The sequence below is a fragment of the Falco naumanni genome, chromosome 11 (genome assembly GCF_017639655.2).
Source record: "Falco naumanni isolate bFalNau1 chromosome 11, bFalNau1.pat, whole genome shotgun sequence".
Lineage (NCBI taxonomy): Eukaryota > Metazoa > Chordata > Aves > Falconiformes > Falconidae > Falco > Falco naumanni.
The window spans coordinates 7031416-7052740 of NC_054064.1; the positions used below are offsets into that span (position 1 = coordinate 7031416).

Here is a 21325-nt window from a genome sequence, read left to right on the forward strand (position 1 = left end):
AATGGTGGTACATCCTGATATGGCATCTCAAATATAACTCCTCAGGCTCAGAGTAGGATGTAAAGTTGGTGGCAGCAACAATAACTAGAACTCACATTTTCAGGAGAATTTATTTAGCCAACAAAACATGGCAAAACCCTTCTCTTTTTCTACTTCTCCAGAGATGCAGTGATCTTTCCTGCCTACCGCACTGAAAGCAAACCTGATAAAGGAACCACTAATCTGCTTGTGTTTGGGAAATAAGTGCTGCTAAAAGCACACCAGACACCCCCAACATCATCTTATATCTATTTTCTGATCTCTTGGACCATCTGTGACTAGTTACAACTCCAGATTCGCAGGACACACAGCTGACTCACTGAAGGGTAGCACCAGCTACAAACTAAGCATCTCAAAGACAAAATGATGATTGAAAAGCACTGAGCTGGATGTTTATATGCTATTTGATGATGCAGGAGATGCTACCATAGGAGCTAACATTTTAAACCACCCTATCCCATGAGGAAACATTTTCTGCGCTGGCTACAGCTGTGATACATTCCTATGCAAATGAAGCAATTTTCTTTTTTTCTCTATGAAAAGTCTCCCATTTCTTCCCCATCGCTGAATTTATCTCCCAATGGACTTGGTAAAACACAGCACTTGTGGGGCTTTTTTTTAACCGATCAGAAAGGGACACATTCAGCCCTGAGATACATGCCAAGAGAAGTCCCATTGACTTAAGCTGGGAATTCACGTGTTTATCCTTCATCAGGAGTCCTCGGTAATGACACCTTACCATCCTTCATCTTCAATAAGACTACTTCTGCCATGACCCTCTGTGTCACTGCTGTCTGGCATTGCTTGGGGAAGCACTGAGCCAAGAATACCATTTTTCTGCTGATCCCTGTTTTGTTCTTTTCCTTCCATTCACTCAACCTTTCCATTTGCGCTACCTGTTGCACTGCATCTCATGCCAAGATGATCTCTTTGGGATAGGGATGGTCTTTGCTCTTGCTTGATGCCGTGACTGACATTTCTGCTGGCTGCTACGGACAAAATAAGGTAGAAGAGCTGAGTGCAAAATTAAACCTGCCTTTATCGATGGGGTAGTTTACAGGTCTGCCTTGGCCGGTGCATGGAAAGGCACTGCAGCCACATCCACCACTCACATGCATCTGAGGACAGAACTGGGCAGAGCTATGAAAACTTGCATTTTTAGTAAATGTTTTAAAAACTTGAAAAGATTTTCTTTTCTACTCAAGTTGGGCTTTCCACCAGGCAAAACAAAATGTACCACTTTCTCTATGATTTTGTAGCTATTCTTTGGTAAATTCAAAGAGCTGTTTCATATTACAATTTACATCTGCACAAGAGGAATGCTTGAGCTGACAGCCAAAAAAGAAACAAACCTGGAGATTTAGAACAGGTCTACCTGAATAGTTTATATCATCTTCGATTTTAGACTCAATACACATTTATAATCTGTCTTTACCTTGTGATTTATCCCAAGCAACTGGGCTCCCCTGGCTTAGAAAGTTGTTCTTACCAGCTAATGAGTGCAAACTGACCACATCCATGCATAACTTTTCCATCTGAGAAATAAAATTAATGATTTGAAGTCACCGTAGCTCTGACTTTTTCTGCTGCTGTGAAACATCCAGATCGAAACTGCCTTCATGCTTTAAATTAACCTCTTTAACTCTGCAATTAGGACTGGAGGTAAGGGTGTATATGATCACTTCCCGTCATTCAAAAAACAAGCACTTGGTTATTAAGCTATGAAAAATTGATCATTTGCAATTGCTAAGCCATAACTTTACAAATATCTTCTGAGTTTGACCACTGGAATTTAAAGTGCAATGCTCAATTTCATACCACTTCAAAAGCCAAATCACCATGTAATCTGTGAGCACCGCTTGAAAACATCCTGACAATAGCAGCAGGAATAGGGCATCACCGAGAAGATAACCAGGCAGCTTTTGCAGACCTGGCTTCTGACTCACATTTCATCTGCGCGGTCTGAACGTGATTAAAACTTGAGTTTAAAAAAAAAAAGATAAATAGAAAAAAAGAGTAAACTGAAATTTCCGTACACAGGTAACTAGGTCCCTGGCCAAGTCCAAACATGTCTCCAGGTTTCTCTGTAGCATATTCCAGCCTATTGCTTTCTGAAATACATCTCTTGTCTTCCTTCTGTGTTCGAGAAAATCAACCCAGTCAAAACTCCTACCTTACTCTTTTCTTCATTAATCACTACCTTGCTTTGAGGGCCATGCTGAAAGGGAGACGTTGCTCATCCGATCACCAGGTCAGGGAAGGAAAATGCCTATAGAGCGAGCTGGTGTTTTCCTCCTCTCTCGCAACACTTCTCAGACACACAAAGCTCATCACCAACCGTGTTCAACCTCACTGGCAGCAGCAGGGACGTGTGTGGTTTTCTCCAGCATGCGGCCGAGAAGCTGCGTGGAGGTACAGCCACCTCCAGCCGCTCAGCTCCATCTCTGGGCCACCCCTCTCCACGGCTCCGCTGCACAGCCATGTGCACGTGCACCCCATGAACCAGACCTCCGAGATAGTCCTGGATAAGAATAACCTTTAAAGCTATTCCCATTCCTTTCCCCTACCTCACAAAAATACTGCTGGATGTACAGTAAAGGAAGGAAATATGGCAGGGGAAAACAAAAATCAATTAAAAGAAATTTGAAAGCCATTGTGTTAGAGCACCTCATTTAGAGCAGTCACTTTTTATCTGCAGGGCAAATAATTGCAGTACTATCGCAGCCGTAACATCACGCATCAGAGAAGGTGACAGCATTTTTAGGGGTATTTATTGTAAGCACACTAAAGTCAAGACTGTACCCCACAAATTAATTTTCCAGGGTGACAGAAGTCAGCTGGCTAGAGCCGTTATTGCTAATAGCTAGAAAAGACCCACTTAATCACTTTGCATTTTTATTTGTAGAAGATAAAGAAACATTTCTTTCACTAATAGTTTCATGCTTGTTTCATCTCATTTTATCTGGACTGCAAGATCTGTTTAATTTCATTTGATCAGTTTTCTAAGGATCTTAGAACTACCATATTTTTATAATCTTGTTATATCCATGAGAAAAAAAATGATTGTTTGCCCCACCATTTCGCAAATGGGAAACCAAGACAAAAAGAAATTAAGTGACTTGTTCAAGGTCACGCCTGTATTCTGTAGCAAAACTGGAGAATTAGAAACCTGAACTCGATTCTGAAAATAGCCATAAAGGGAACTTCCTCACTGAATCAACACGGATTCTACAGATCTGGGTATCTACCACTGTGTTTTTTCATAACATACGTAACTGCGGATAACTCGGCTCTGAATGGACGGTTCCTGTTACTTCTCTTAGCTGAAAAAAATGCCAAATTCCCTCACTAATGAATAAAACTAGCCTACCACCACTACCAGATGGGGGGAGCCTGAAGTTTAGCAAAAGCACCTGAAAGCACATCGATTGCTGGTTCTGAAAATTTCAAATAGCAGGTCAGCATCACAGGTGCATCTCTATGAAGAGGAAAACAATGGTAATACTCGTTATTTTAAATTTTTTCCTTAAACTTTAGCAGAGCCATAATGTAAGCTAAAGGGAAATATCCATCTCAAAGTTCTGTGCATTCAGGACATGCATTGCTCGTAACATTTTACCGTTAAATGGTTCAGCACTATGGTACATCTGGATTTTTCTCTTAGTTTTTATACACACGTGACATAAATTACCCACCCTGCCTCTCCCCCTGATAACACAAGAAAACAACAGTTGCCAACGTGGGTTTTTTTTGCAACTGTAATGTCTAACAGCCTCAGGAACTCTGTTTTGCTCCCGTCCAGGCTGGGCAGGAATGAAGCAGGAATGCAGCAGGAATGCACAAACAACAACAGAAACCTGGAGAGTGAAGCCACCAATTTAAAAGGAAGAGGCTGAGGTTGTGCCGTGAGTGGGACCCGAAGGAGAGCAGCAGTATATAGTAACAGTAGTACACAGTAATGCAAGTATATGCATCTACTGAACAGCTGCCTTGTTCACGACATTCTGTCCCTATGCAGTGGAAAACCAGAGGTGTCTTCCAGACACAGTTTCAAAAGGGTGTGAGGGTACAGCAACTGTTGGCACACAGAGAAATATCAACAGTTGCTCATTATGTCAAAACCTGAAAGCTGACCAGACAAGGTGTTTGACCTAGACCTCGAAGCCTGAACAGTGGAGACCAAGAGATCTTCTGAATGTTTCTGGCAGGTTGGACGTTAACAGATGCTTTAGTCTTATGCAGTGTTAATGGGAGGAGCAGGTATGTCAAACTAAGTCACCGCCTGTGTCCAAGCTGCGGTTTCCATCTCTCTTCCAAGATGTGTTGAAGTACATTGGCAGAACAACATCCATCAGGGGCGTATCGAATGCTGACCACAGCAGTATCTGTCCTCTGCAAAGAGGATACATGCAGAACAGTCAAATCTGCATAAACATCGCATTAATAACCGACTGGGTGAAGACTGCATTTTAATATTGAACTCCAGTTGAAGTACCTACTTACTTAAAAGTTCAGAGAAGCTTCTTCAGCTGCCAGTATTCACGACTATTTCAGTACCCGCTCCTACGGAAGGCTGTGTGTATGATGCAATTCCACAGGTCTCGGGCTAGGACCTCCTGCTTCCTCCCTGGCTTAGGAGTTAGGGGATCAGTGGTGTGGTCAACACCCAAAGTCGTGCCATGCTTGGGTAAGGGCTTGGGAAACCGGCCATCACTAACTCATACAAATCCCTACAAAACACAACATTTTGGAGGTCAGAGCAGAGACACTGACTGCTTTTCTGAAGAACAGGAGAGACCACATCTGCCTCTGCTGGTTTCTCTCACACTACAAATCTACCTTAATGATTATTTACGCTTCGCTCTTCCAACCTTCCTCTCTCCTCTTATGTAAACATACTATAAATACAGACTTGGCATAAAGCCCATCAATCTACTGCTCAGCTTCCCCTGATCCTAAAGGTCTTTCTCTGGACAAGCTGTGATTTAGCTCCAAGTTCCTGTAAGCCTGAGCAACTTCTTCCAACCTCCATCAGCACTAATGTGACACATGCCCTTGTGCTACCGATGAGACACCCGCACCTTGAGAAACCAAATCCAAATTTCAGCATGACTCACATGGGGTCCTTTACAGGCATCCTTCTTCTGTGGCTCCCATGAGCCCTTTATGGGTTCTTCGGGGTTTTGGAGGGAACACTGACTAAAGTCACCCTACACTGTACATGCCATAGGACTCTGCCCCGAACAAGACCAAGACTTCTGGCCAGTGTCAGATAATCCGTCACTATAAGCTACTTGTATCCAAGCCAGATATTTATTGCTATTGATCTGCCTGGTCCCAGCGAAAGACTTTTGTTCTCCCAACCCGGGACTTTGACCTCAATTAAGTTATGAATTTCAATCCGATAGACTGCTCCACTTACCCTGCTGCTCTCCCTGACTGGATTAATTAGAATTAGCTAGGCTGGGAGTCACCCCGAGCGCCTCATGGATCATGTTATTTTAATAATAAATAAAGAGACGGCAGCAGCATACAAGGAAGGATTTTGAAAGATTGTTCATCCAAGAGCATCATTCAGAACCTGCCAATACTAATTTCTCTGAGTTTGATTACCTCATTTACTTCTTTTTATTTCTATTCATTAATTGAGTTTTATCCCCCATTACTTCAGCTCCCCAAATGTGCCCTTCCTATAAAGGAAACAGACACACACTTTGCTGTTACAAAGTTTTATTACTGCAGCTCATCAAAAGTATAGTTAGCAGGAATGGAATAGTCATTAAGCATTTAATAATCTAATAGCGCTGAGAAAAAAAATATATAATAGGGGAGGAGAAAAGGAAAGAAGAGGGACAAGGCATCCCTGTCTATTGCCATAAAGCATGCACCGAGGGCTCTTTATATGGATAGTTAATTGGCTGGTAGACAAAACCCAGTGTCTTCAAGAAGGTAACATCTAACGCTGGAGAAAATGCATATATCCATCAGGATATTTTTTGACATCACAATAATGCCTTTGGAATGAGCCTACAACGGGTTGCATACCAAAGAAATTTGATTGGCAAGGGGAAGTTTCGGAACTAGTGAGTTGGGGCCCAATAGCTACATTATCCTTATTACTTCTCTTTCCCTATAAAAGCAATTACATACTTGAAGATGTCGGGTTGCCCAGGACCATACTGAAATGGATTGTCTCGGCCAGCCATGTCACAGACATACTATGCAGTTATTGACCCATAAATGAACACTTATTTGTCACGCTCATTTTAATGTTTAATTGGCTGGAACAGCAGAAACAGATTTAGATGATGGAAGTTTACCAATTCTTCCAGCGCTGGTACCCAGCTTGCAGCCAGCCAACTCTGAACCCGAGAACAAATGTGGCAGACAACTTTAACTTACCTTCTACCTTCACTTTAAGTTCAGGCCTTCATTTTATAAGAAACCCTTCCCAGGACAGTGTGATTTATTCCAGCCACACTGAGCCTTGTTGTAAGAGGACAGAAGACTCATTTCAACATGGGATGTCTAAGCTGGGGCAGCCAACTGGTCTGTTAGACAAACTAGAAGGTTACTCCAGGATAGGATTGACTTGTTTTGTTGCAAAAGGGAGTAACTGAGCAGTCTCTCTGCAGAAGGCTGAGGGAGTTGGCATCAGCCTCTGTCTCCCTATACAGGAAAGCACTGGTGAGACCTGCTATCGCTCCCACCAGCAGGGAAGCCTGCTCACATGGATTTCCAAAAGCCTTCTGATACATCCTCTCATCAAAGGTTATTAAATGATACTGTCATAGAGCAAGAGGGAAGGTCTTTGCATTGCTTGATAACTGATTACGAAAGTAAAGATTGAACAGGAATAAACCACCAGCTTGCACAACTGCTGGTGATTGCTGGAGTCTCTGAGGGATCTATGCAAGGGCTTGGGTTGTTCAACCCACACAAATGAACAGGGGAACCAGGGTGAGAGTGAAGCATCCAAGCCGGTTAAACCAAAAGCTGACTATAAAATGCTACAAAAGGATCTGAGAGTGACAGGGTAAAAAACCTGCAGATGAAATTCAGTGCTAATACACACCAGGTAATGCACATTTGGAAAAACAATCTTTAGTCTAAATCCACAGTGATGGGCTCTGAACTAACTATTACCTCTGTGGAAACAGATCATGAGTTATTATAGACAGCTCTATTATACACCGGCTCAGTATTCAACAGTAGTTAGTAAAAGGCAAGCAACATGAAAACATAAAAAAAAAAAAAAAAAAAAAGAAGAAGAGGAAATAAGAAAACATCATTATATTGCTTCATTAAACCTCTTACTGCACTTACAGCTTGGGCACTGAAAGAAGGGCTACTCCCTTCATCTGAAAGGAAATAAGGAAGAACTAGAAATGATTCAAAGAATGACAAGGAGCAAAGTTACTGAGCAGCTTCCAAATGGGGTACGATTAAATAGATTAAACTCCTTAGTCTGAAAAAGGAGTGATCAAGGGGAATCAAGGAGGCCAATAAAGTCAAAAGCAGGACAGAGGAGGTAACTGGGGGAACAATTACTGTTTCTCATTACACAAGAACGATGGGCTCTCGTATGAAATTATTGTGGCAAGTGCAAAGCAAATGCACAGTTAAACTACAGAACTCCCACTGGCATAAAAGGCTGGGAATCCAAAGAGGGATGAGAGAAATTTATCAAAGAAAAATCCAGGAGCGCAAAGATAATACCAATGGCTCAGGAAGCCTCCAAGCCACAGACTCTGGGAAAATATATGAAATTATCACTGCATGCTTACCCTACTCCGTCCCCTAAGCGTTCACTCTTCCCTGCCACTGGAGACACAATACTACACTAGAAAGACTCCTGCACTGACAGCTGTTCTCATGAATGCAGAAGTAAGATGTGCAAAACGAGAGACAGGAACCTCCTAAATTAGCTTTGCCAGTTTGAGTGCTGTTTTGCCACTTACAATCCACGGAGCCAAGAAATACCTATGGTCATCAAAAATCTTATTTAAAATCTAAACAAAATAAGCATAAAGAGTTATTCCCCCGACATCTGAAGTGTTAGAACAGTCTTATTTAGGAAAACTAACAAAAGTACTTTGCACCAAAGCTTGCAAATTCCAGATGTCCCAATGATGCTAGTAAGAACTGGTTTTTTTGTGGTGTTTTGTTGTGTGTGGGTTTGTTTAGTTTTTCAGAGCAAACTGGGAGAGACACCTGCTGACAACAAATGAATGCAAAATTCTATTTGGAAAGTAAAACCAGACTTTCTCATATTGGAAAGTCCTCAGGGATAAAGTGAGTGGCAGAATTTAACTCTTTCAAAACAGGGAAAGCTCTTCCAAGCGGCTGAATGCAAAAAAAGATGTTCTAGGAACCATCTCTCCCGAACAAAGAGTAGCTGATTGCTTGGCAAAGGTGGTTCCCCTGGCAGGGAGAGGTGACGCCAAGGCTATAGGAAATGAAGCAAGGCTAGAGACCATTCCTATGGTGATTAGAGACCATTCCTATGGTGATGCGTTCACCTGAAAAACCAGCTTGGCTACCAGTGGTATCCTGTTTGCGCAGTTAACCAAATACCTTAATGAGGGGCTAAAGCATTTCCAACAATGACTTCACAAATTACAGGTGTTTTAACACATGCTTATTTCAAAGATGACCCCCAGACCAAGAGACAAAGGGGCATGGGACCATCCCAGGTCCTCCTCCCAGGGAGGCATTCAAGGTAAAGCTCTTTTCTTGCCTCTACAAAGACAGTAGAGAATAAGATAGCTGTTTCTCCTCTGCAGCAGAACACACAACACGCCACGGTGCCACCTGCACCGACCTCAAAGCTCACTGCTCCTGGCCTCTGCCTACTGTGAGCATCGCCAGAGATTGCAGCCACCATGCCACAAAATAGCTGTGCTGGTTGGGTACGGAAACAAGCACTAGGCTCCCTGATGCAGAGGGTGGTCACGCTCCCCGAGCTAAAATGATGTGCTACTGCCAGACCGCATTCCTCCTGCACCAGCACTGGCCACGAAAGTGCCTCGCTCTGCACAAGACAGCCCTCAATACAAGGCGAAGCCCGCAAGCCACACAATCTCACAGCAATCCACTAAAATGTGCTGCTGTCCTCGGTCCCGGCTTTAAACCCTGCATTTTGATTACCTTGAAAGCAGCTTTAGATTTTGAGGTTAAAGCAACAGAAACCACTGCTATTTTTTTCAGGACCAGCTTTTGGATTTCACTTTTCAAACGGTGGTTTTGCATGCAGTCGTTGAAAGGACCGTGTGGACCCTGAAATCATGGCTGGAACGCCACAGAAGCCTGCAGTTGCTTCCTCAGCTGGTGAGCCTGCTTTGCAGGCAATGCTGCACGCGTACTGCCTGAGCAAGGGTGCCAACCGCTTTGCTGCACCAGCAATGAAGCAATGGTTCATATGTCTACAGGGAGCAGGAGAAACAAAGACTGTACATGTCAAGCTGGAAGATGAGAAGAAACAATGCAAAAATGGCCAGCCTGCACAAGCAGAAGGAAACATCTCATCATCTGTACGACCTACAGTTTGTGTTGATGAGGCTTGAGGTGTCTTTGGATGCTGAAGAGCAAACCTGGGATAAATCTCTGCATCTCCCAGCATATATTTACAGCTGCAAATATTTTGCAAATGTTTCTGCTGAAAGGGACTTTTCTCCCAGTAGGTAAAATCAGCATCTGCTGAGTGGTGACCATTTAACATTCAACCTGCTGCCAATCTACATTCTACAGAGAGACCCGCAGGAGAGACATGGAGCTGTGCCACTTCTAATAACTGCGTGACTGGCACCATGTCAATGCTTTAATGTAGAAAGCTACCCTCTGTCACTAAGCAGATCTCTCCTTTCTTTTGGCTAATGGCTTTCACACCCATTGGCAACAATGTCAAGACTGAAGGGGTACGAGCCTGCAGAGTCTTCTGAGATCTGCCTGGCAAAGCTGACTTCAGAAATATTGAGACAGGGATTGGCCAGGGTGTGCGTGCGTATGTAAGGAAAAAGTGAAACTATCGTAGTTAATAATTCTGCTCTCATTGCTTTGATTTTCATCTTCGTTCTGTGTCTTCATCCGTTTGCCACTGTGCCTTTCTACCGCAGCAATGGTCAATTCAGCAGTACCTGCTTTGCTTGCTGTGAGCGTAACTACGCCAAACCCTCTGCAGCAATCATCAGATCCAGGACAGGGTCCCTCCTGGCTTTATGAGCCAGGCTTTTAGTATATTTAGGGGGAAATTTATATTAGGGACATTAACTGCAAGGGCACAAGGCTCAGACATTTTCCTTTTTAATCTTAGCCAGGTTTAGAGAATGGCCGTAACAGCAGAGTACTTTGGCAGCTGGCATACTACTTACAAGTGTGTTTGCACCCATCAGTTTGCAGTAAAGGTGGTGGGCTGCATGGACGGACACACACACACATACACATTCACTGGGGAGGGGGAAAGCTCTGTGGTTACAGCCTGTGGCCTTTGGTGCTCGGTCAGAATGGTCAAGATGCCCACACTGATTTCCTCAGTATCTCCTTACAGATACAGAAAAATGAGGGCATGACCTATATTTGATGCAGGAGGCATGCTTGCAGAGATCAGCTTCATTTTTAAATGTCTATGCAACGCCTGCAACACGAGGCCCATACAGAGACTGAAGCAGTTTGTATTCTTGCTGTGAACTCCAAATGAACAACACTGAAAAGAAAAAAAACCAGGCAGGCAAGCAGGCCTGACTTTTCCTTAGTTCTTTTTATCCTGTACAGACACAATCCTTTTAGAGTCAGACAGAAAAACAGAAAAGAACATACAAATAAAACAAAACCAACAGACCATCAATCTTAGCAATCTTCGACATATCCATAATTTCTACTTCATTTTTAGCTAATGGTGGAAATTAGTCTTTGGATAGTTGATAAAAATCAACCTGTCTCTGCTGGGTTAGTACCATGATCTGTGGCCCAGCAACTACTTCTAGTACAATTGATTTTCCTTTTTGGCAACCAATAGGCCAGTCAATAATAATGTTGTTTGAGAAGGATTGAGTCATGAGGGAGATGAACCCTCCCTGCCATTTATTATGTTTGTATTGTCTTCATTTGAAAAGATTTTTTTCTTTTTTTTTTTTTTTTTTGTCTCCAATGAGGATGTGAGTGAAGGTATTACAAGGGGATGGCTACTCCACATCCCGGTTTCCAGAAGCCCTCTGACTCACAAATGGGTTAGCATGCAAATACAGAGCAGGGAAGCGGCTGTCTGCTACAAGTGCGTGGCAGGGGACTGGGAAAAAAGACAAGCTGGAGAGACAACCACACTCCTCCTGATGCTCTAGATGTCTTATTAAAAAAAAATAAATAAAAATCCAGCTAACTCAAAATCACAAGCTAACAAGCACGACTTCAGACAGCTGTGCAGCCTTGTGTGAACTGGCACAAGACACAGATAAAACGTTGGCATCAAAGAGCAACCAACTCTCTCTGTAGACAGCACAGACACTAGATGCTTTTCACTGAAATTACTGGTGTATATGAATGAATAAAATAAAATCCACACATACTAGCAACAGATTTCCTAACCCGATGATTTTCAGCTTTGGTTCTCAAGTTTCCTTCTCAAACCCCTGAGGGTCCATGGGTGACCACCAAGAACTTGCTGCCAAGTGGTTTAAAGTCTCGGTATGGTGATCTGCACCTTCACTAGGAAAGTGGAAGGTCAGCAAATAAAAACTGAAGATCAGTTATAGCTTTTTTTTCATCTCTAGTCATAATTATAGTACAATTTTAGCACACAGCAATTATTACCATTACATTGATAAGTTGATTAACAGAACTGCACAATGATGTAGTTTAAAAATCATAAAATAATATTTAGATACAATTTTAACTCAGCTGCTCTACCATATAGATATGTACACAGCCCTTGATTATCCTGTGTGTCAAGTGATACAGTTCCACCTACAACTAACAATATTTATTTTAAGACTTGTTGACATGGCCAGATAGGCTTGAAAAGCTTTTTCAAAGTAAAGTGATCTGCAGCAACAACTCCAGGAGAGCTCCCCAGGCATTCCCAAGGGCACACCCTGAACACAATACAGATTATTATTTTGGAGTAAAGAATACCTACAAATGGAACAAAGTGCAGCCACAGCAGGTCCAGGAGGAAAGTCTACGGTCTACTGTTTTGGTGTTACAAATGAGAGATGGTATTTGTCCATCTCTCATTGGACAATTACTATACCACGATGCCCTTCATCTTTCTTAAAACAGCACTAGTAATTTGTACACCTGCAATGCTCCCTGCATAGGGTGAGCAATCACATGGGATCTTTGCACCAGAGCACAGAATCCTCCTTTTCAAGCCATCTTGCTCTCGCAGGAGGAGGCGACCAGACCTAGACCCTGTCCCAAGAGCACTCTTCCACCAAACAGCACTGAAGCAATGCACTGCCGATCTTCCCCCTAAATACACTGAAGGAGCTCCTCTGAAAGCTGGTTGAGCAGTGTCACACATCCAGGAGTGAAGCCGAGTTCTGCCGCCTCCTCCACACTGGCACTGCACCACCAGATACAACTGAGGACAAAGAAAAGTCTCTGACCAGGCCAGCTTGCTGCTTCTGGCACAGGGAACACCAAGGATGCCACAGCACAGCTGGGGTGTAATTCTGCACGGCTTGCACACAGTGCCTTCCCTGGCCCCAGAAAACCTCCTGGTCAAGAGAAAATACTGCAAGGAAAAACTCTCCCTGTACGGGAAAAAGGTTTTCCTCTTGCTCATCCTCTGCAAGGAAATCTCATTCGTGTCTTCATGTATTTTCGAGCTAGAAACGCATACTACAATCACATTGCCAAGCTCCTTCGTAACTCTTAAGTTATGAATATACTCCCCTTCCTTTCACTTCAACGCTGAATTAAAAGTCTACATTTTAGGCAAACAGTTCTAGTGGAAGGAGGCTGTTCTCAGACTGAACGCCAAGCTCTGGGTATTTTCAGCAGAGCTCCAAAATACCATACCACCACCCACTTTGAAATGGCCTCTGGCTCTGAAGATTTAGGTAATTCAATTACCCAAACGCCCCTTTGCAACAAAGCAGAGAAGCCTGTTGCCTTTCTGTATCCCCTTGCCCATGGCAATCGCTTACCACCTTTAAACGTGCTATTAGAGCCAATTATGAACAATCAGAGAACTCCGTGGCTGCAGCCTTTCAGTGACGCTAGTGAACCACCCTTTTGAAACTGCAGTGCCACTGTTAAAACAAAAAGCACAGGCGCTGGACAGCTGCGGTGCAGGAGGGCTGGTTATTCCCAGAATTAAAGCGGTTTCGAGCATGCTACAGGAACGAGCAGAGCCAGGCAACTTCTCCAGCTTCCAAGCTGTTAATCAGCGAAGAGCAGTAAGTTGACTCCTGCAGGACCCTCTTGATCTAGAGACTGCAAGTACTTTGACAATAGGTACTACAAAGATAACTAAAATAAGGCAGCAAAAAGTGACTAAGACACATCTCTAGGCACAGTGAACTGGTATGACTTGCTGCAGGTCACCTAGCAAAGCACCACTGTCACCATCTGCTTAGGGCAGCTAAATCCTTTTGCATACTCCAAGAGAGCCAAGAGGGAAGAGCATTTATTAAAAAGGTAATGGAAGAGAGCATAAATGTGTCGTGCTGTTTGACTAACTTTTTAGAAGCATACTAAACCACAGGCAATTAAAAAAAAAAACCTCACGCTGGTCTATATTTCTCTCCTTCCCTACCTGCTCATAACCCTCGTAATCCCTAATTTATTCTTTTTCTCTTATGCTGCCTGCATGTACGTACTGCTGCAAAATTGAACAAGACAGAAAACCACCCAAAGACCTGAGCACTGTGGGGTTTGTGGCCTGTTAGGAAGCCAGAGTTTCTTCCTCTCCCGTTTTCTTCTACTTGCTCTTAAAATTCTTCCTGCTCTTGCTTTGGATATGAATTCTTACAGGGTAAAGGTCAAAATAAAAAAAAGAGAAATAAACATTAGGTCACAAAGTCTTGAAATGTTATTGCAATTTATATATGGCTGAGAATAAAAATGTGTCTGCTTTCTCTGGGCATACACCTACGTGCGAACAGAGACCTTTATAAAAAAATTCTCCTTTATTACCTTGGTGGGGGAAAAAAAATAATATCAAAGATTGATCTTCTTTTTATGGCTATTATTAACCTTTTGTTACCAGCCAAAAATAATCTGGTTAGAGAATGTGCAATACATCAAAAAGAAAAAGAGAGAAGAATTTAACAGAAAATTAATGCTCAGGGAAAAAATAAGATGACTCTCCCTTCAGCCTTTTCTTCTAAGAGTCAGACTTTACCTCTGAAGAAATGAGACGAGCATCAAAGGGAAGTGATTTTTCAGACTGCTGCGGCGGTACAGCATCCCAGACAGAACCATCTCCCAGGCTGCCAGGCTGAAGGGGATGGGCGCATGCCTGATCCAACTCCTGCCCGATTTCAATGCAAAGCTGTTCCCCTACATACCCAACACATTTGCCCACTAGCTCTGACTGAAAGGCGATGCTCTAGTTTGACAGTGGGGCATGCAAAGCCTCCCATTTGTACTGGCTCCACTGCTCCTCTTCCAAGTAAGAAAAAAAAATCCTATAAAATCCATTACAACTGAAATTCCCGAGATCTAAGCATGAGGATACATCTCTCACCAGCTACTGCAGAGCCCTGCTTCCTAATACTCATCCCACTAGCAATTCTGCCCAGACAAGGGCAAGAAAGACTTTTTAATGACAATTTCATGTGTGTGTAAATACCAACACCGCTATTTGTAGCCTGCGAACACCACCGGTCTGCTGATCAGCCATCAGATTGCAACTGTGCTTAAGGGCCACCTCTTACAAATTCCTGAAGCATTTATCACAACGCTGCTTAAGATCTCACTGGTAAGAGTTAGCAAATTTGTCAGCAGAGGTGTATCTATGGCCAGACTGGGCAGAAGAGCAAAGCCAGTAAATGCCACACTGCTAAAAAGCAGTCAATCATAATTTGACAGAAATATGTTGAACAATTATTTCTGAACACGATCACATTTACACAGGTCAGCCCTTAATTACAACAAGCTGACAAAACCAGGAGCATTGACTCACAGGCGCAGGCAGACTCAAGCTGGCTGGCTGGAATGAACCACTTGCAAAGCGTTTGCTGAAGCAGCACAGTTCACAGCCTGGTCTACTATGGTACCCTAAAACTGCTGCTAATTAAGCTCAGACACACGGGCTACAAACTGCAGTGGCTAAAAAGCTGCTGCTTTATGTTAAGTCAAATTGTGCTAGAAATGGTGACCCCCAAGGGGGTGAGGTAGGTATGTGGGGATGGAAATGGTGTCAGCTGTTTGACTTTGCCGTCAGTCAGCACCCAGACCCAACTACAGCTGTCACATGGCCACCACGCTGTGACCTGAAACATCACCTACCCCTGTGGTGTGCTCTGCTGAAAAGAGGCATTTATCAGATGCTGTTCTGCTAGGCAAAGTGGGATTCTCTTTCCATTAGTCCACAGAGTTCTGCTGAGACTGTAGTGCTACAACAATTACACTGGAGAATGCACTTTCTATAGGAAGCTACCAAACACCTTGTACGCAGGGAATTCCTCTTGCCGTCAGTGCCACGAGTCACACTGGAAGCCACAGCCAGCTGATCAAAAAACTTTACTGCAGGAAGAAGTTTCAGCAAGAATTGGAAAACATCCCTTAAGACTACGTATTTCATGCAACCAAATTCTGCTATTTTTCCCAGGTTACCTTTTTGGATGTTCTCCTCTGTGCTAAGAGCCCCGAGAGAACTCACTATGGAGTTTTAGAGGAATTCAGTTTCACACGAAACATTCGGGCAGGAGGCTCCGTAACACATCAATCAAATTCAGGCTTTTATTCCTTCTTACCTGGCTGTTAACATCAGCAGCATGCTGTAACAGTACTGAAACCAGCTCCTTGTGTCCTCTGTCACACGCCCAGTGGAGCAGAGCCCGGCCCTGCAACATCCAGGAGAAAATTAACACAGCCAGCAAAAACCCAAAAGCACAGAGAATCACAGCCCTGCTGTTAAGTATTGAGTACCAGTAACAAAATTAACACAAACTTTAAAAAAAACCCCTACAATAATGTTTGTAACATACTATTGCTCCTGATTTGGACTTAGAATAACGCTAGAAATGTTAAAACTGACACACAGTTCAATTTTTCATAAATTTAGCATCAAACCCACAAGCCAGCAAAAAATTTAGAGGGGAAAAAACAGCAAAGCATGACAAGCAGGAGCCATGGCATGATTTGTTTTCCTATATAGATTTAGGATTTTGACACTTCTGACTTTTCTGGGAGCAACACCTTCCAAGCAAGGCAGCATTGAAAAATCTTACCCGAAGTCACTGGGATGCCAAGTCCCTGAAAGCTCATTCCTCTGGCAGGTCCAAAACGCTCAACCCACAGGCCCTGCCTCCGCTGTGATTTAAGATTAAAACTGGGTGCCTGGGCAGGCATCGCCCACGACCAGCCCCCCTCTCAGCTCTACAACACAGGCTGCTGCAGCCATGCCTCCAGTCCCTCCCAAATTTCTGCAGTTTTCTTCCCATCCCCTTTCTCTAAGTCTCCGCACACCCGAAGTCTCACTGCACTTCCCTGCCACCATGGGAAGGGATGCAGTGGAAGTTCAGCTCTTCCTGCTGTGAAGGACGTGGGAAGTAGCGAAGGACCCCTCTGAGGGCTGACATGCACATCTGAAACCCCAGCTGGCCTCGGAAGTAGTGGAGCCAAGCTTTTGGGGTTGGGTTCATGGGTGCCGGCTGCCCTGGTTCTGGGCTGAAACAGCCAAGCCTGTGAAAGGTAATGCTTGTTTTTGCAACAGGACATCCCAGCAGAGCTGGGGTACGATTTCATAGACTGGTACAGCCCTGTGCTGAGGCTGGAGAGCTAATCCTCTTCTAATGCAAACACGCATTCAAAGCACTAACAGTTTGACACGCAGTTCTAACGCATTTTCTACAAACCGCAGATTTTATGTATTGGCAGCTCCAAAGAGAAAAGCTGCTCAAAGCAGTTTGAGATAGAAGGTTTTCTCCTTTACCATGTACCTTAGTAAATTAGACTGTTACTATCAGTCTCTCCTGATTTAGGATGGCATGTGGATGTTTGCAGGGGATTCCTTGGAAATCACCCTGCAGACAACCAGGAAACCACCCCCCAGCTGGGACACTGTCAGGCTGACCTGCGTTTTCCAGTATGCTACAGAAAACAGCCACAGACCTTCACAGATAAAATCAGTTAAACTAGCCCCCGCCTGGTTATAAATCTCTCAACAGAGCAGTGGGGAACGAGGTGAGCAACTCATTTATCTGCTAATGGGAACTGTGAGCCAAATTTCCTGACCCCGGTGCCAAAGCAGCAGGAGGGGCAGAAGATACCTGCAACCGAAGCTCACGCTGCTTCTGGGGGATGTTCTTGGGCAGGGCAGCAGAGGCAGAACATGATTTTCAGTCAGAAAATGCAATGTCAGACACAAGGCATTAAGCTTTTTAACACGCTTTTTGACCCAGCAAGTAATTAATTTTTGTAACACATAATTTTAATGTTTCACTAATTAACCTTGAATTAGAATGAATTTTCTGAAAATTACTTTACATGGAAGCACTGATGACATCCATGGGGCACTTAATTAATTAATTAAATGTTCTTGCACTCAACACCACTATCAAAGTCTAAAAGGAGGAAAGAGGTACAATTTAAAGCAATTGGTAAACGTGGAAAGATCTTTAATTCATCTTTAGCATCCTTAACTCATCTCTGGACTGGTAATCACTTAAGACAGGATTCTGGTTGGATAAATACCAACTTTTTTTGCGCCACACAGGTTTATTTCAAAAGAAAGAAGCGCTGTTTGCAATATGCACAACAGAAATAAATGCTTCAATAGATGATTTCAGTTTCCTTTATATATGTGTAGAGGAATAACAGTCATTACACAATTGTAATTACTGCGCAATTACACAACCATATAAAGGTACCTCTATCCTTTATATCAAAATGCACGTTACAGCTTAGTAGCTAAAATATGTTGGTTTGCGTTTGTCTCTGGACAAGCAGAATCTCGTCTTGTTGGTGCTGAACTTGGCTGAGACCAATGATGGAAAACCAACGGTTTGGGAGAGACGGTGCTGCCAGTTTTGTCAGCTCAGGGGGTACTGCACCACGGTGCAGTCGGTCTCATCCCCTGACACTGGAAGGCTGGTTCTACTGCAAAAGTTGCCTTTTGAACAAGACAAGAAAGTGAAGCGTGATCATCTATAGTCATTAAAAATCTCCTCGTGCTATTTGCAGGAGTATGGATTTCAACTCTTGGGCCAATTCCACTTTGGGTAATTACACTCTGCTTACCTATATATTTTCTCCGCAATTCTAAATGGATACAATATTTTCTAAATAGTGTCTTAAATGGCTCTGTATTGTAATTGTTCACTATTAAAAAGCTGACACATTCCATGCAAGAAATGTCTGCATCCTTGCAGTGTGCTACACCCTAAACACAGGGTGTAAGGGACTTTGGAGATCTTCTGCGCAAGAGCACACAATTTCATGTGGAAGCAAAAATATCTGCAGAAGAATTTCAGCCTACTTACTACGTAACAAAAAGCATTCCTAAGGAACTTGTATTTAAACCAAGATAATATTTGCTACTGTTTGCATAGTATCAGCCAAATTAAATCACTCGGGAGTTCTAGCTAAGGTACTTAAGCAGCTATACAACTACAAAGTCCACTGGTTTCCCATGTCTTCCTTAAAACAAACCTCAACAATAAGACAGACTTACACTGAAGGTACAACCCAACTCTTTGTATAGCATGGGTATCACCTATGTGTGTTGAAAAACTCCTTACTCCGCACAGTTGCCGTTTTATATCAGCATACGTAACATGTGTTTATGTGGTTAAATAATAACATAGCAGAAATCTAAGAGCCACAGATTGAGCTTTCCCAAAACACTTCCCATATGACTATTTCATTAAGCAGTAAGAGACTCTAAGCAACACGAATAATTGCACATAGGAAAGCACTGCAGTAGTGAGGTCTTGACTAAATGCAACCAAACATCAAGGTAATCCCTCCGTGCAATTCAAACACAACTGCAGTCGCAGAAGTTACTTGAGAGGATGCATTTTCCCCCACCTTTGAAGTATTTAATAAAAAAACCCATAAAAATAGCCCCAGTGCACTAACCCTGCCTCTTAAATCTTCTGTGCTTTGCTTGGATAACCACTGCCAGCTTGGCCAGCTTCTACAGCAGTTTCTCAAGCCAACAGCACATCAATTTTGCTCAGCTCCAAGTCACAGGGTGTTCACAAACAAAGCACAGGACAGGGATTTGTCTCAGATATGCCGAGTCTCAGCAGACAAACGGATGGGAATGATTTTCACATCAATTAGCCAGTGCAGAGAAAGAGGAGAACAAAGCCAAACTGAATGGATGTGCCACAATATTAAGCTATACTTCTAGGCACGATGCTTGCAGCTGTAATGGCTGTATAGTAATGAAAGCCACTCTAACTTGTGGCAAGTGTTTTATTACCAGTAATTAAGAAGAGAGATATATAGACTGGTTGCATCCCCCTGTGATAGCAAAAACAGTGAATGGAAGGGCCATTGTTGCAATTATACAGGTAAACTTCAGATTTGATTTGGAAGCCAATCACTTTCAGAGCTCTGAAACATTTGGGGAAGTTCTTCTAGTGGGAGTAAGCCTGCAAATCAGGAGAACATGATACTTCTTCAATCCCATTCCCCCCCCCCCCCCCCCCGGCCTTTTCTTGGCAAGCTGGCACCAATTTGGCACTTGCTGTCTCAAAAGCACGAGGATCGGGGACTAAGCGAGCATCATTTCAGATGCCTTTCATTAAAGTTTTGGCAAGGGCTTAACTACTGCACACAGGTAACATGTTTGTTTACTGGGATTTCTCCAGCAATTAAAAAAATATTATCTGTCTACAACCTCCACAGCCCCTGGCACAAATTACCAAAGCAACTCATCTATGCCTTTCAGCAGCTTCTAGTTTGTTGAAGACACACCATTCTCAAAAAGGCAGCAAGCAACCCACGCTACCAGGACGTGCCTGTGGTGACTCCACAGCCACAGTCCATTTCTTATTTCATTAGTCCTGCTGTCATATGTAAGAGAAACGGGTTGTTTTAGTCTGGGCTACTTCTTCTAAGTGAATGCAAGCTATTCTGTTGAACTCTGGGCAATTTAGATACAGTAAATGGAAACTTGTACATGATTACTGCCATTAGATTCTTTGTTTAATTCTAAATTGAAGTTTATTATATCCAAACTGTTAGCAGGTACGCTGGCTTGAATGCTGTACACAACAATCTTTATTTCTTGCAGGGAAAAGACATTTAGGCTATGAAAGCTGCCTAGTGCACCTATCTCAACCCCTGAGACTTTATTGCCTTTTCTGAAATCCTTTTGCTTTGAGGAAGTTGGCTTGTCCCCATTTTACATTTTCATTTTCCCTTTCTCCTTTTGCTAACGTATTTCAGGTTTGCACAAAATGCAGGGATACAGTTGCAGTACTAATGTATCACAGAGAAATAAAATCTAAGCACCTTACAACCTTAGTCAAGTCTTTACTGTACAAGGAAAGCCTGAGCCTAGTCTTTGCAGTTTAGCATGAGACTATTTGGTGCTTCAGTAGATTTTGTTTCATAACAAGTTAACTCTTCGTACACATCACTGCTGCCATTTTAAATTTATATGCATTTAAATCAAAGGATTGACAGCGTGAGTTATGTTCAGAGGGCTAGCAGAGGCATCTTCTGGAGTTGGCAGGATGTATTTATATGGTAACACTAGAACAGTTAATAAAAAATACAAGATTATGCTTGCATACACTTCATTCTGCCAAAGGCTCGGTCTGGGTTATGTCTAGTCTAAAATGGGTTCTGAAATATCAACCAACCTGCATGATACCGGAAAATAAGCTACCCTCCAGACTGTGAAGCACACATTTGGATACCAAACAACATCGGTAATTGTTTCAGCTCCTTAATGTAACATGAAATAAGTGTTTCTTTCAGATTTTTCTTTTTGGTATGCTTTTTAGAAAAAGGTTCTTACTTCCCCGTTTGAGCAGTTGCTGGGGCAAGCCAGAATCACTGAGGCTGTCAGACTTTCATCTATGGTGGAATTTTGCACCAGTGGGAATCTTCCCATGAACGCTTCACAGGTAGGCAGGGTTTTCAAAACGCTCCTATGTGT

At 43.0% G+C, this 21325-nt stretch overlaps 1 protein-coding gene across 5 annotated transcripts in view; it reads right to left on the reverse strand.

Moving 5' to 3' along the window:
• Positions 1-21325, reverse strand: part of ACBD6 (acyl-CoA binding domain containing 6) — an 87766-nt gene that overhangs the window by 27271 nt on the left and 39170 nt on the right. For 3 of the 5 annotated variants that reach the window (XM_040610534.1, XM_040610537.1, XM_040610539.1), the window contains exon 6: positions 15960-16049. The exons of 1 other annotated variant lie outside the window; for it this stretch is intronic. In XM_040610534.1, the coding sequence (XP_040466468.1) occupies positions 15960-16049 (90 nt within the window). Of the gene's footprint in view, positions 1-1771; positions 4432-15959; positions 16050-21325 lie in introns of those variants that run through there. One more of the 5 variants, XM_040610535.1, reaches the window with a different exon arrangement.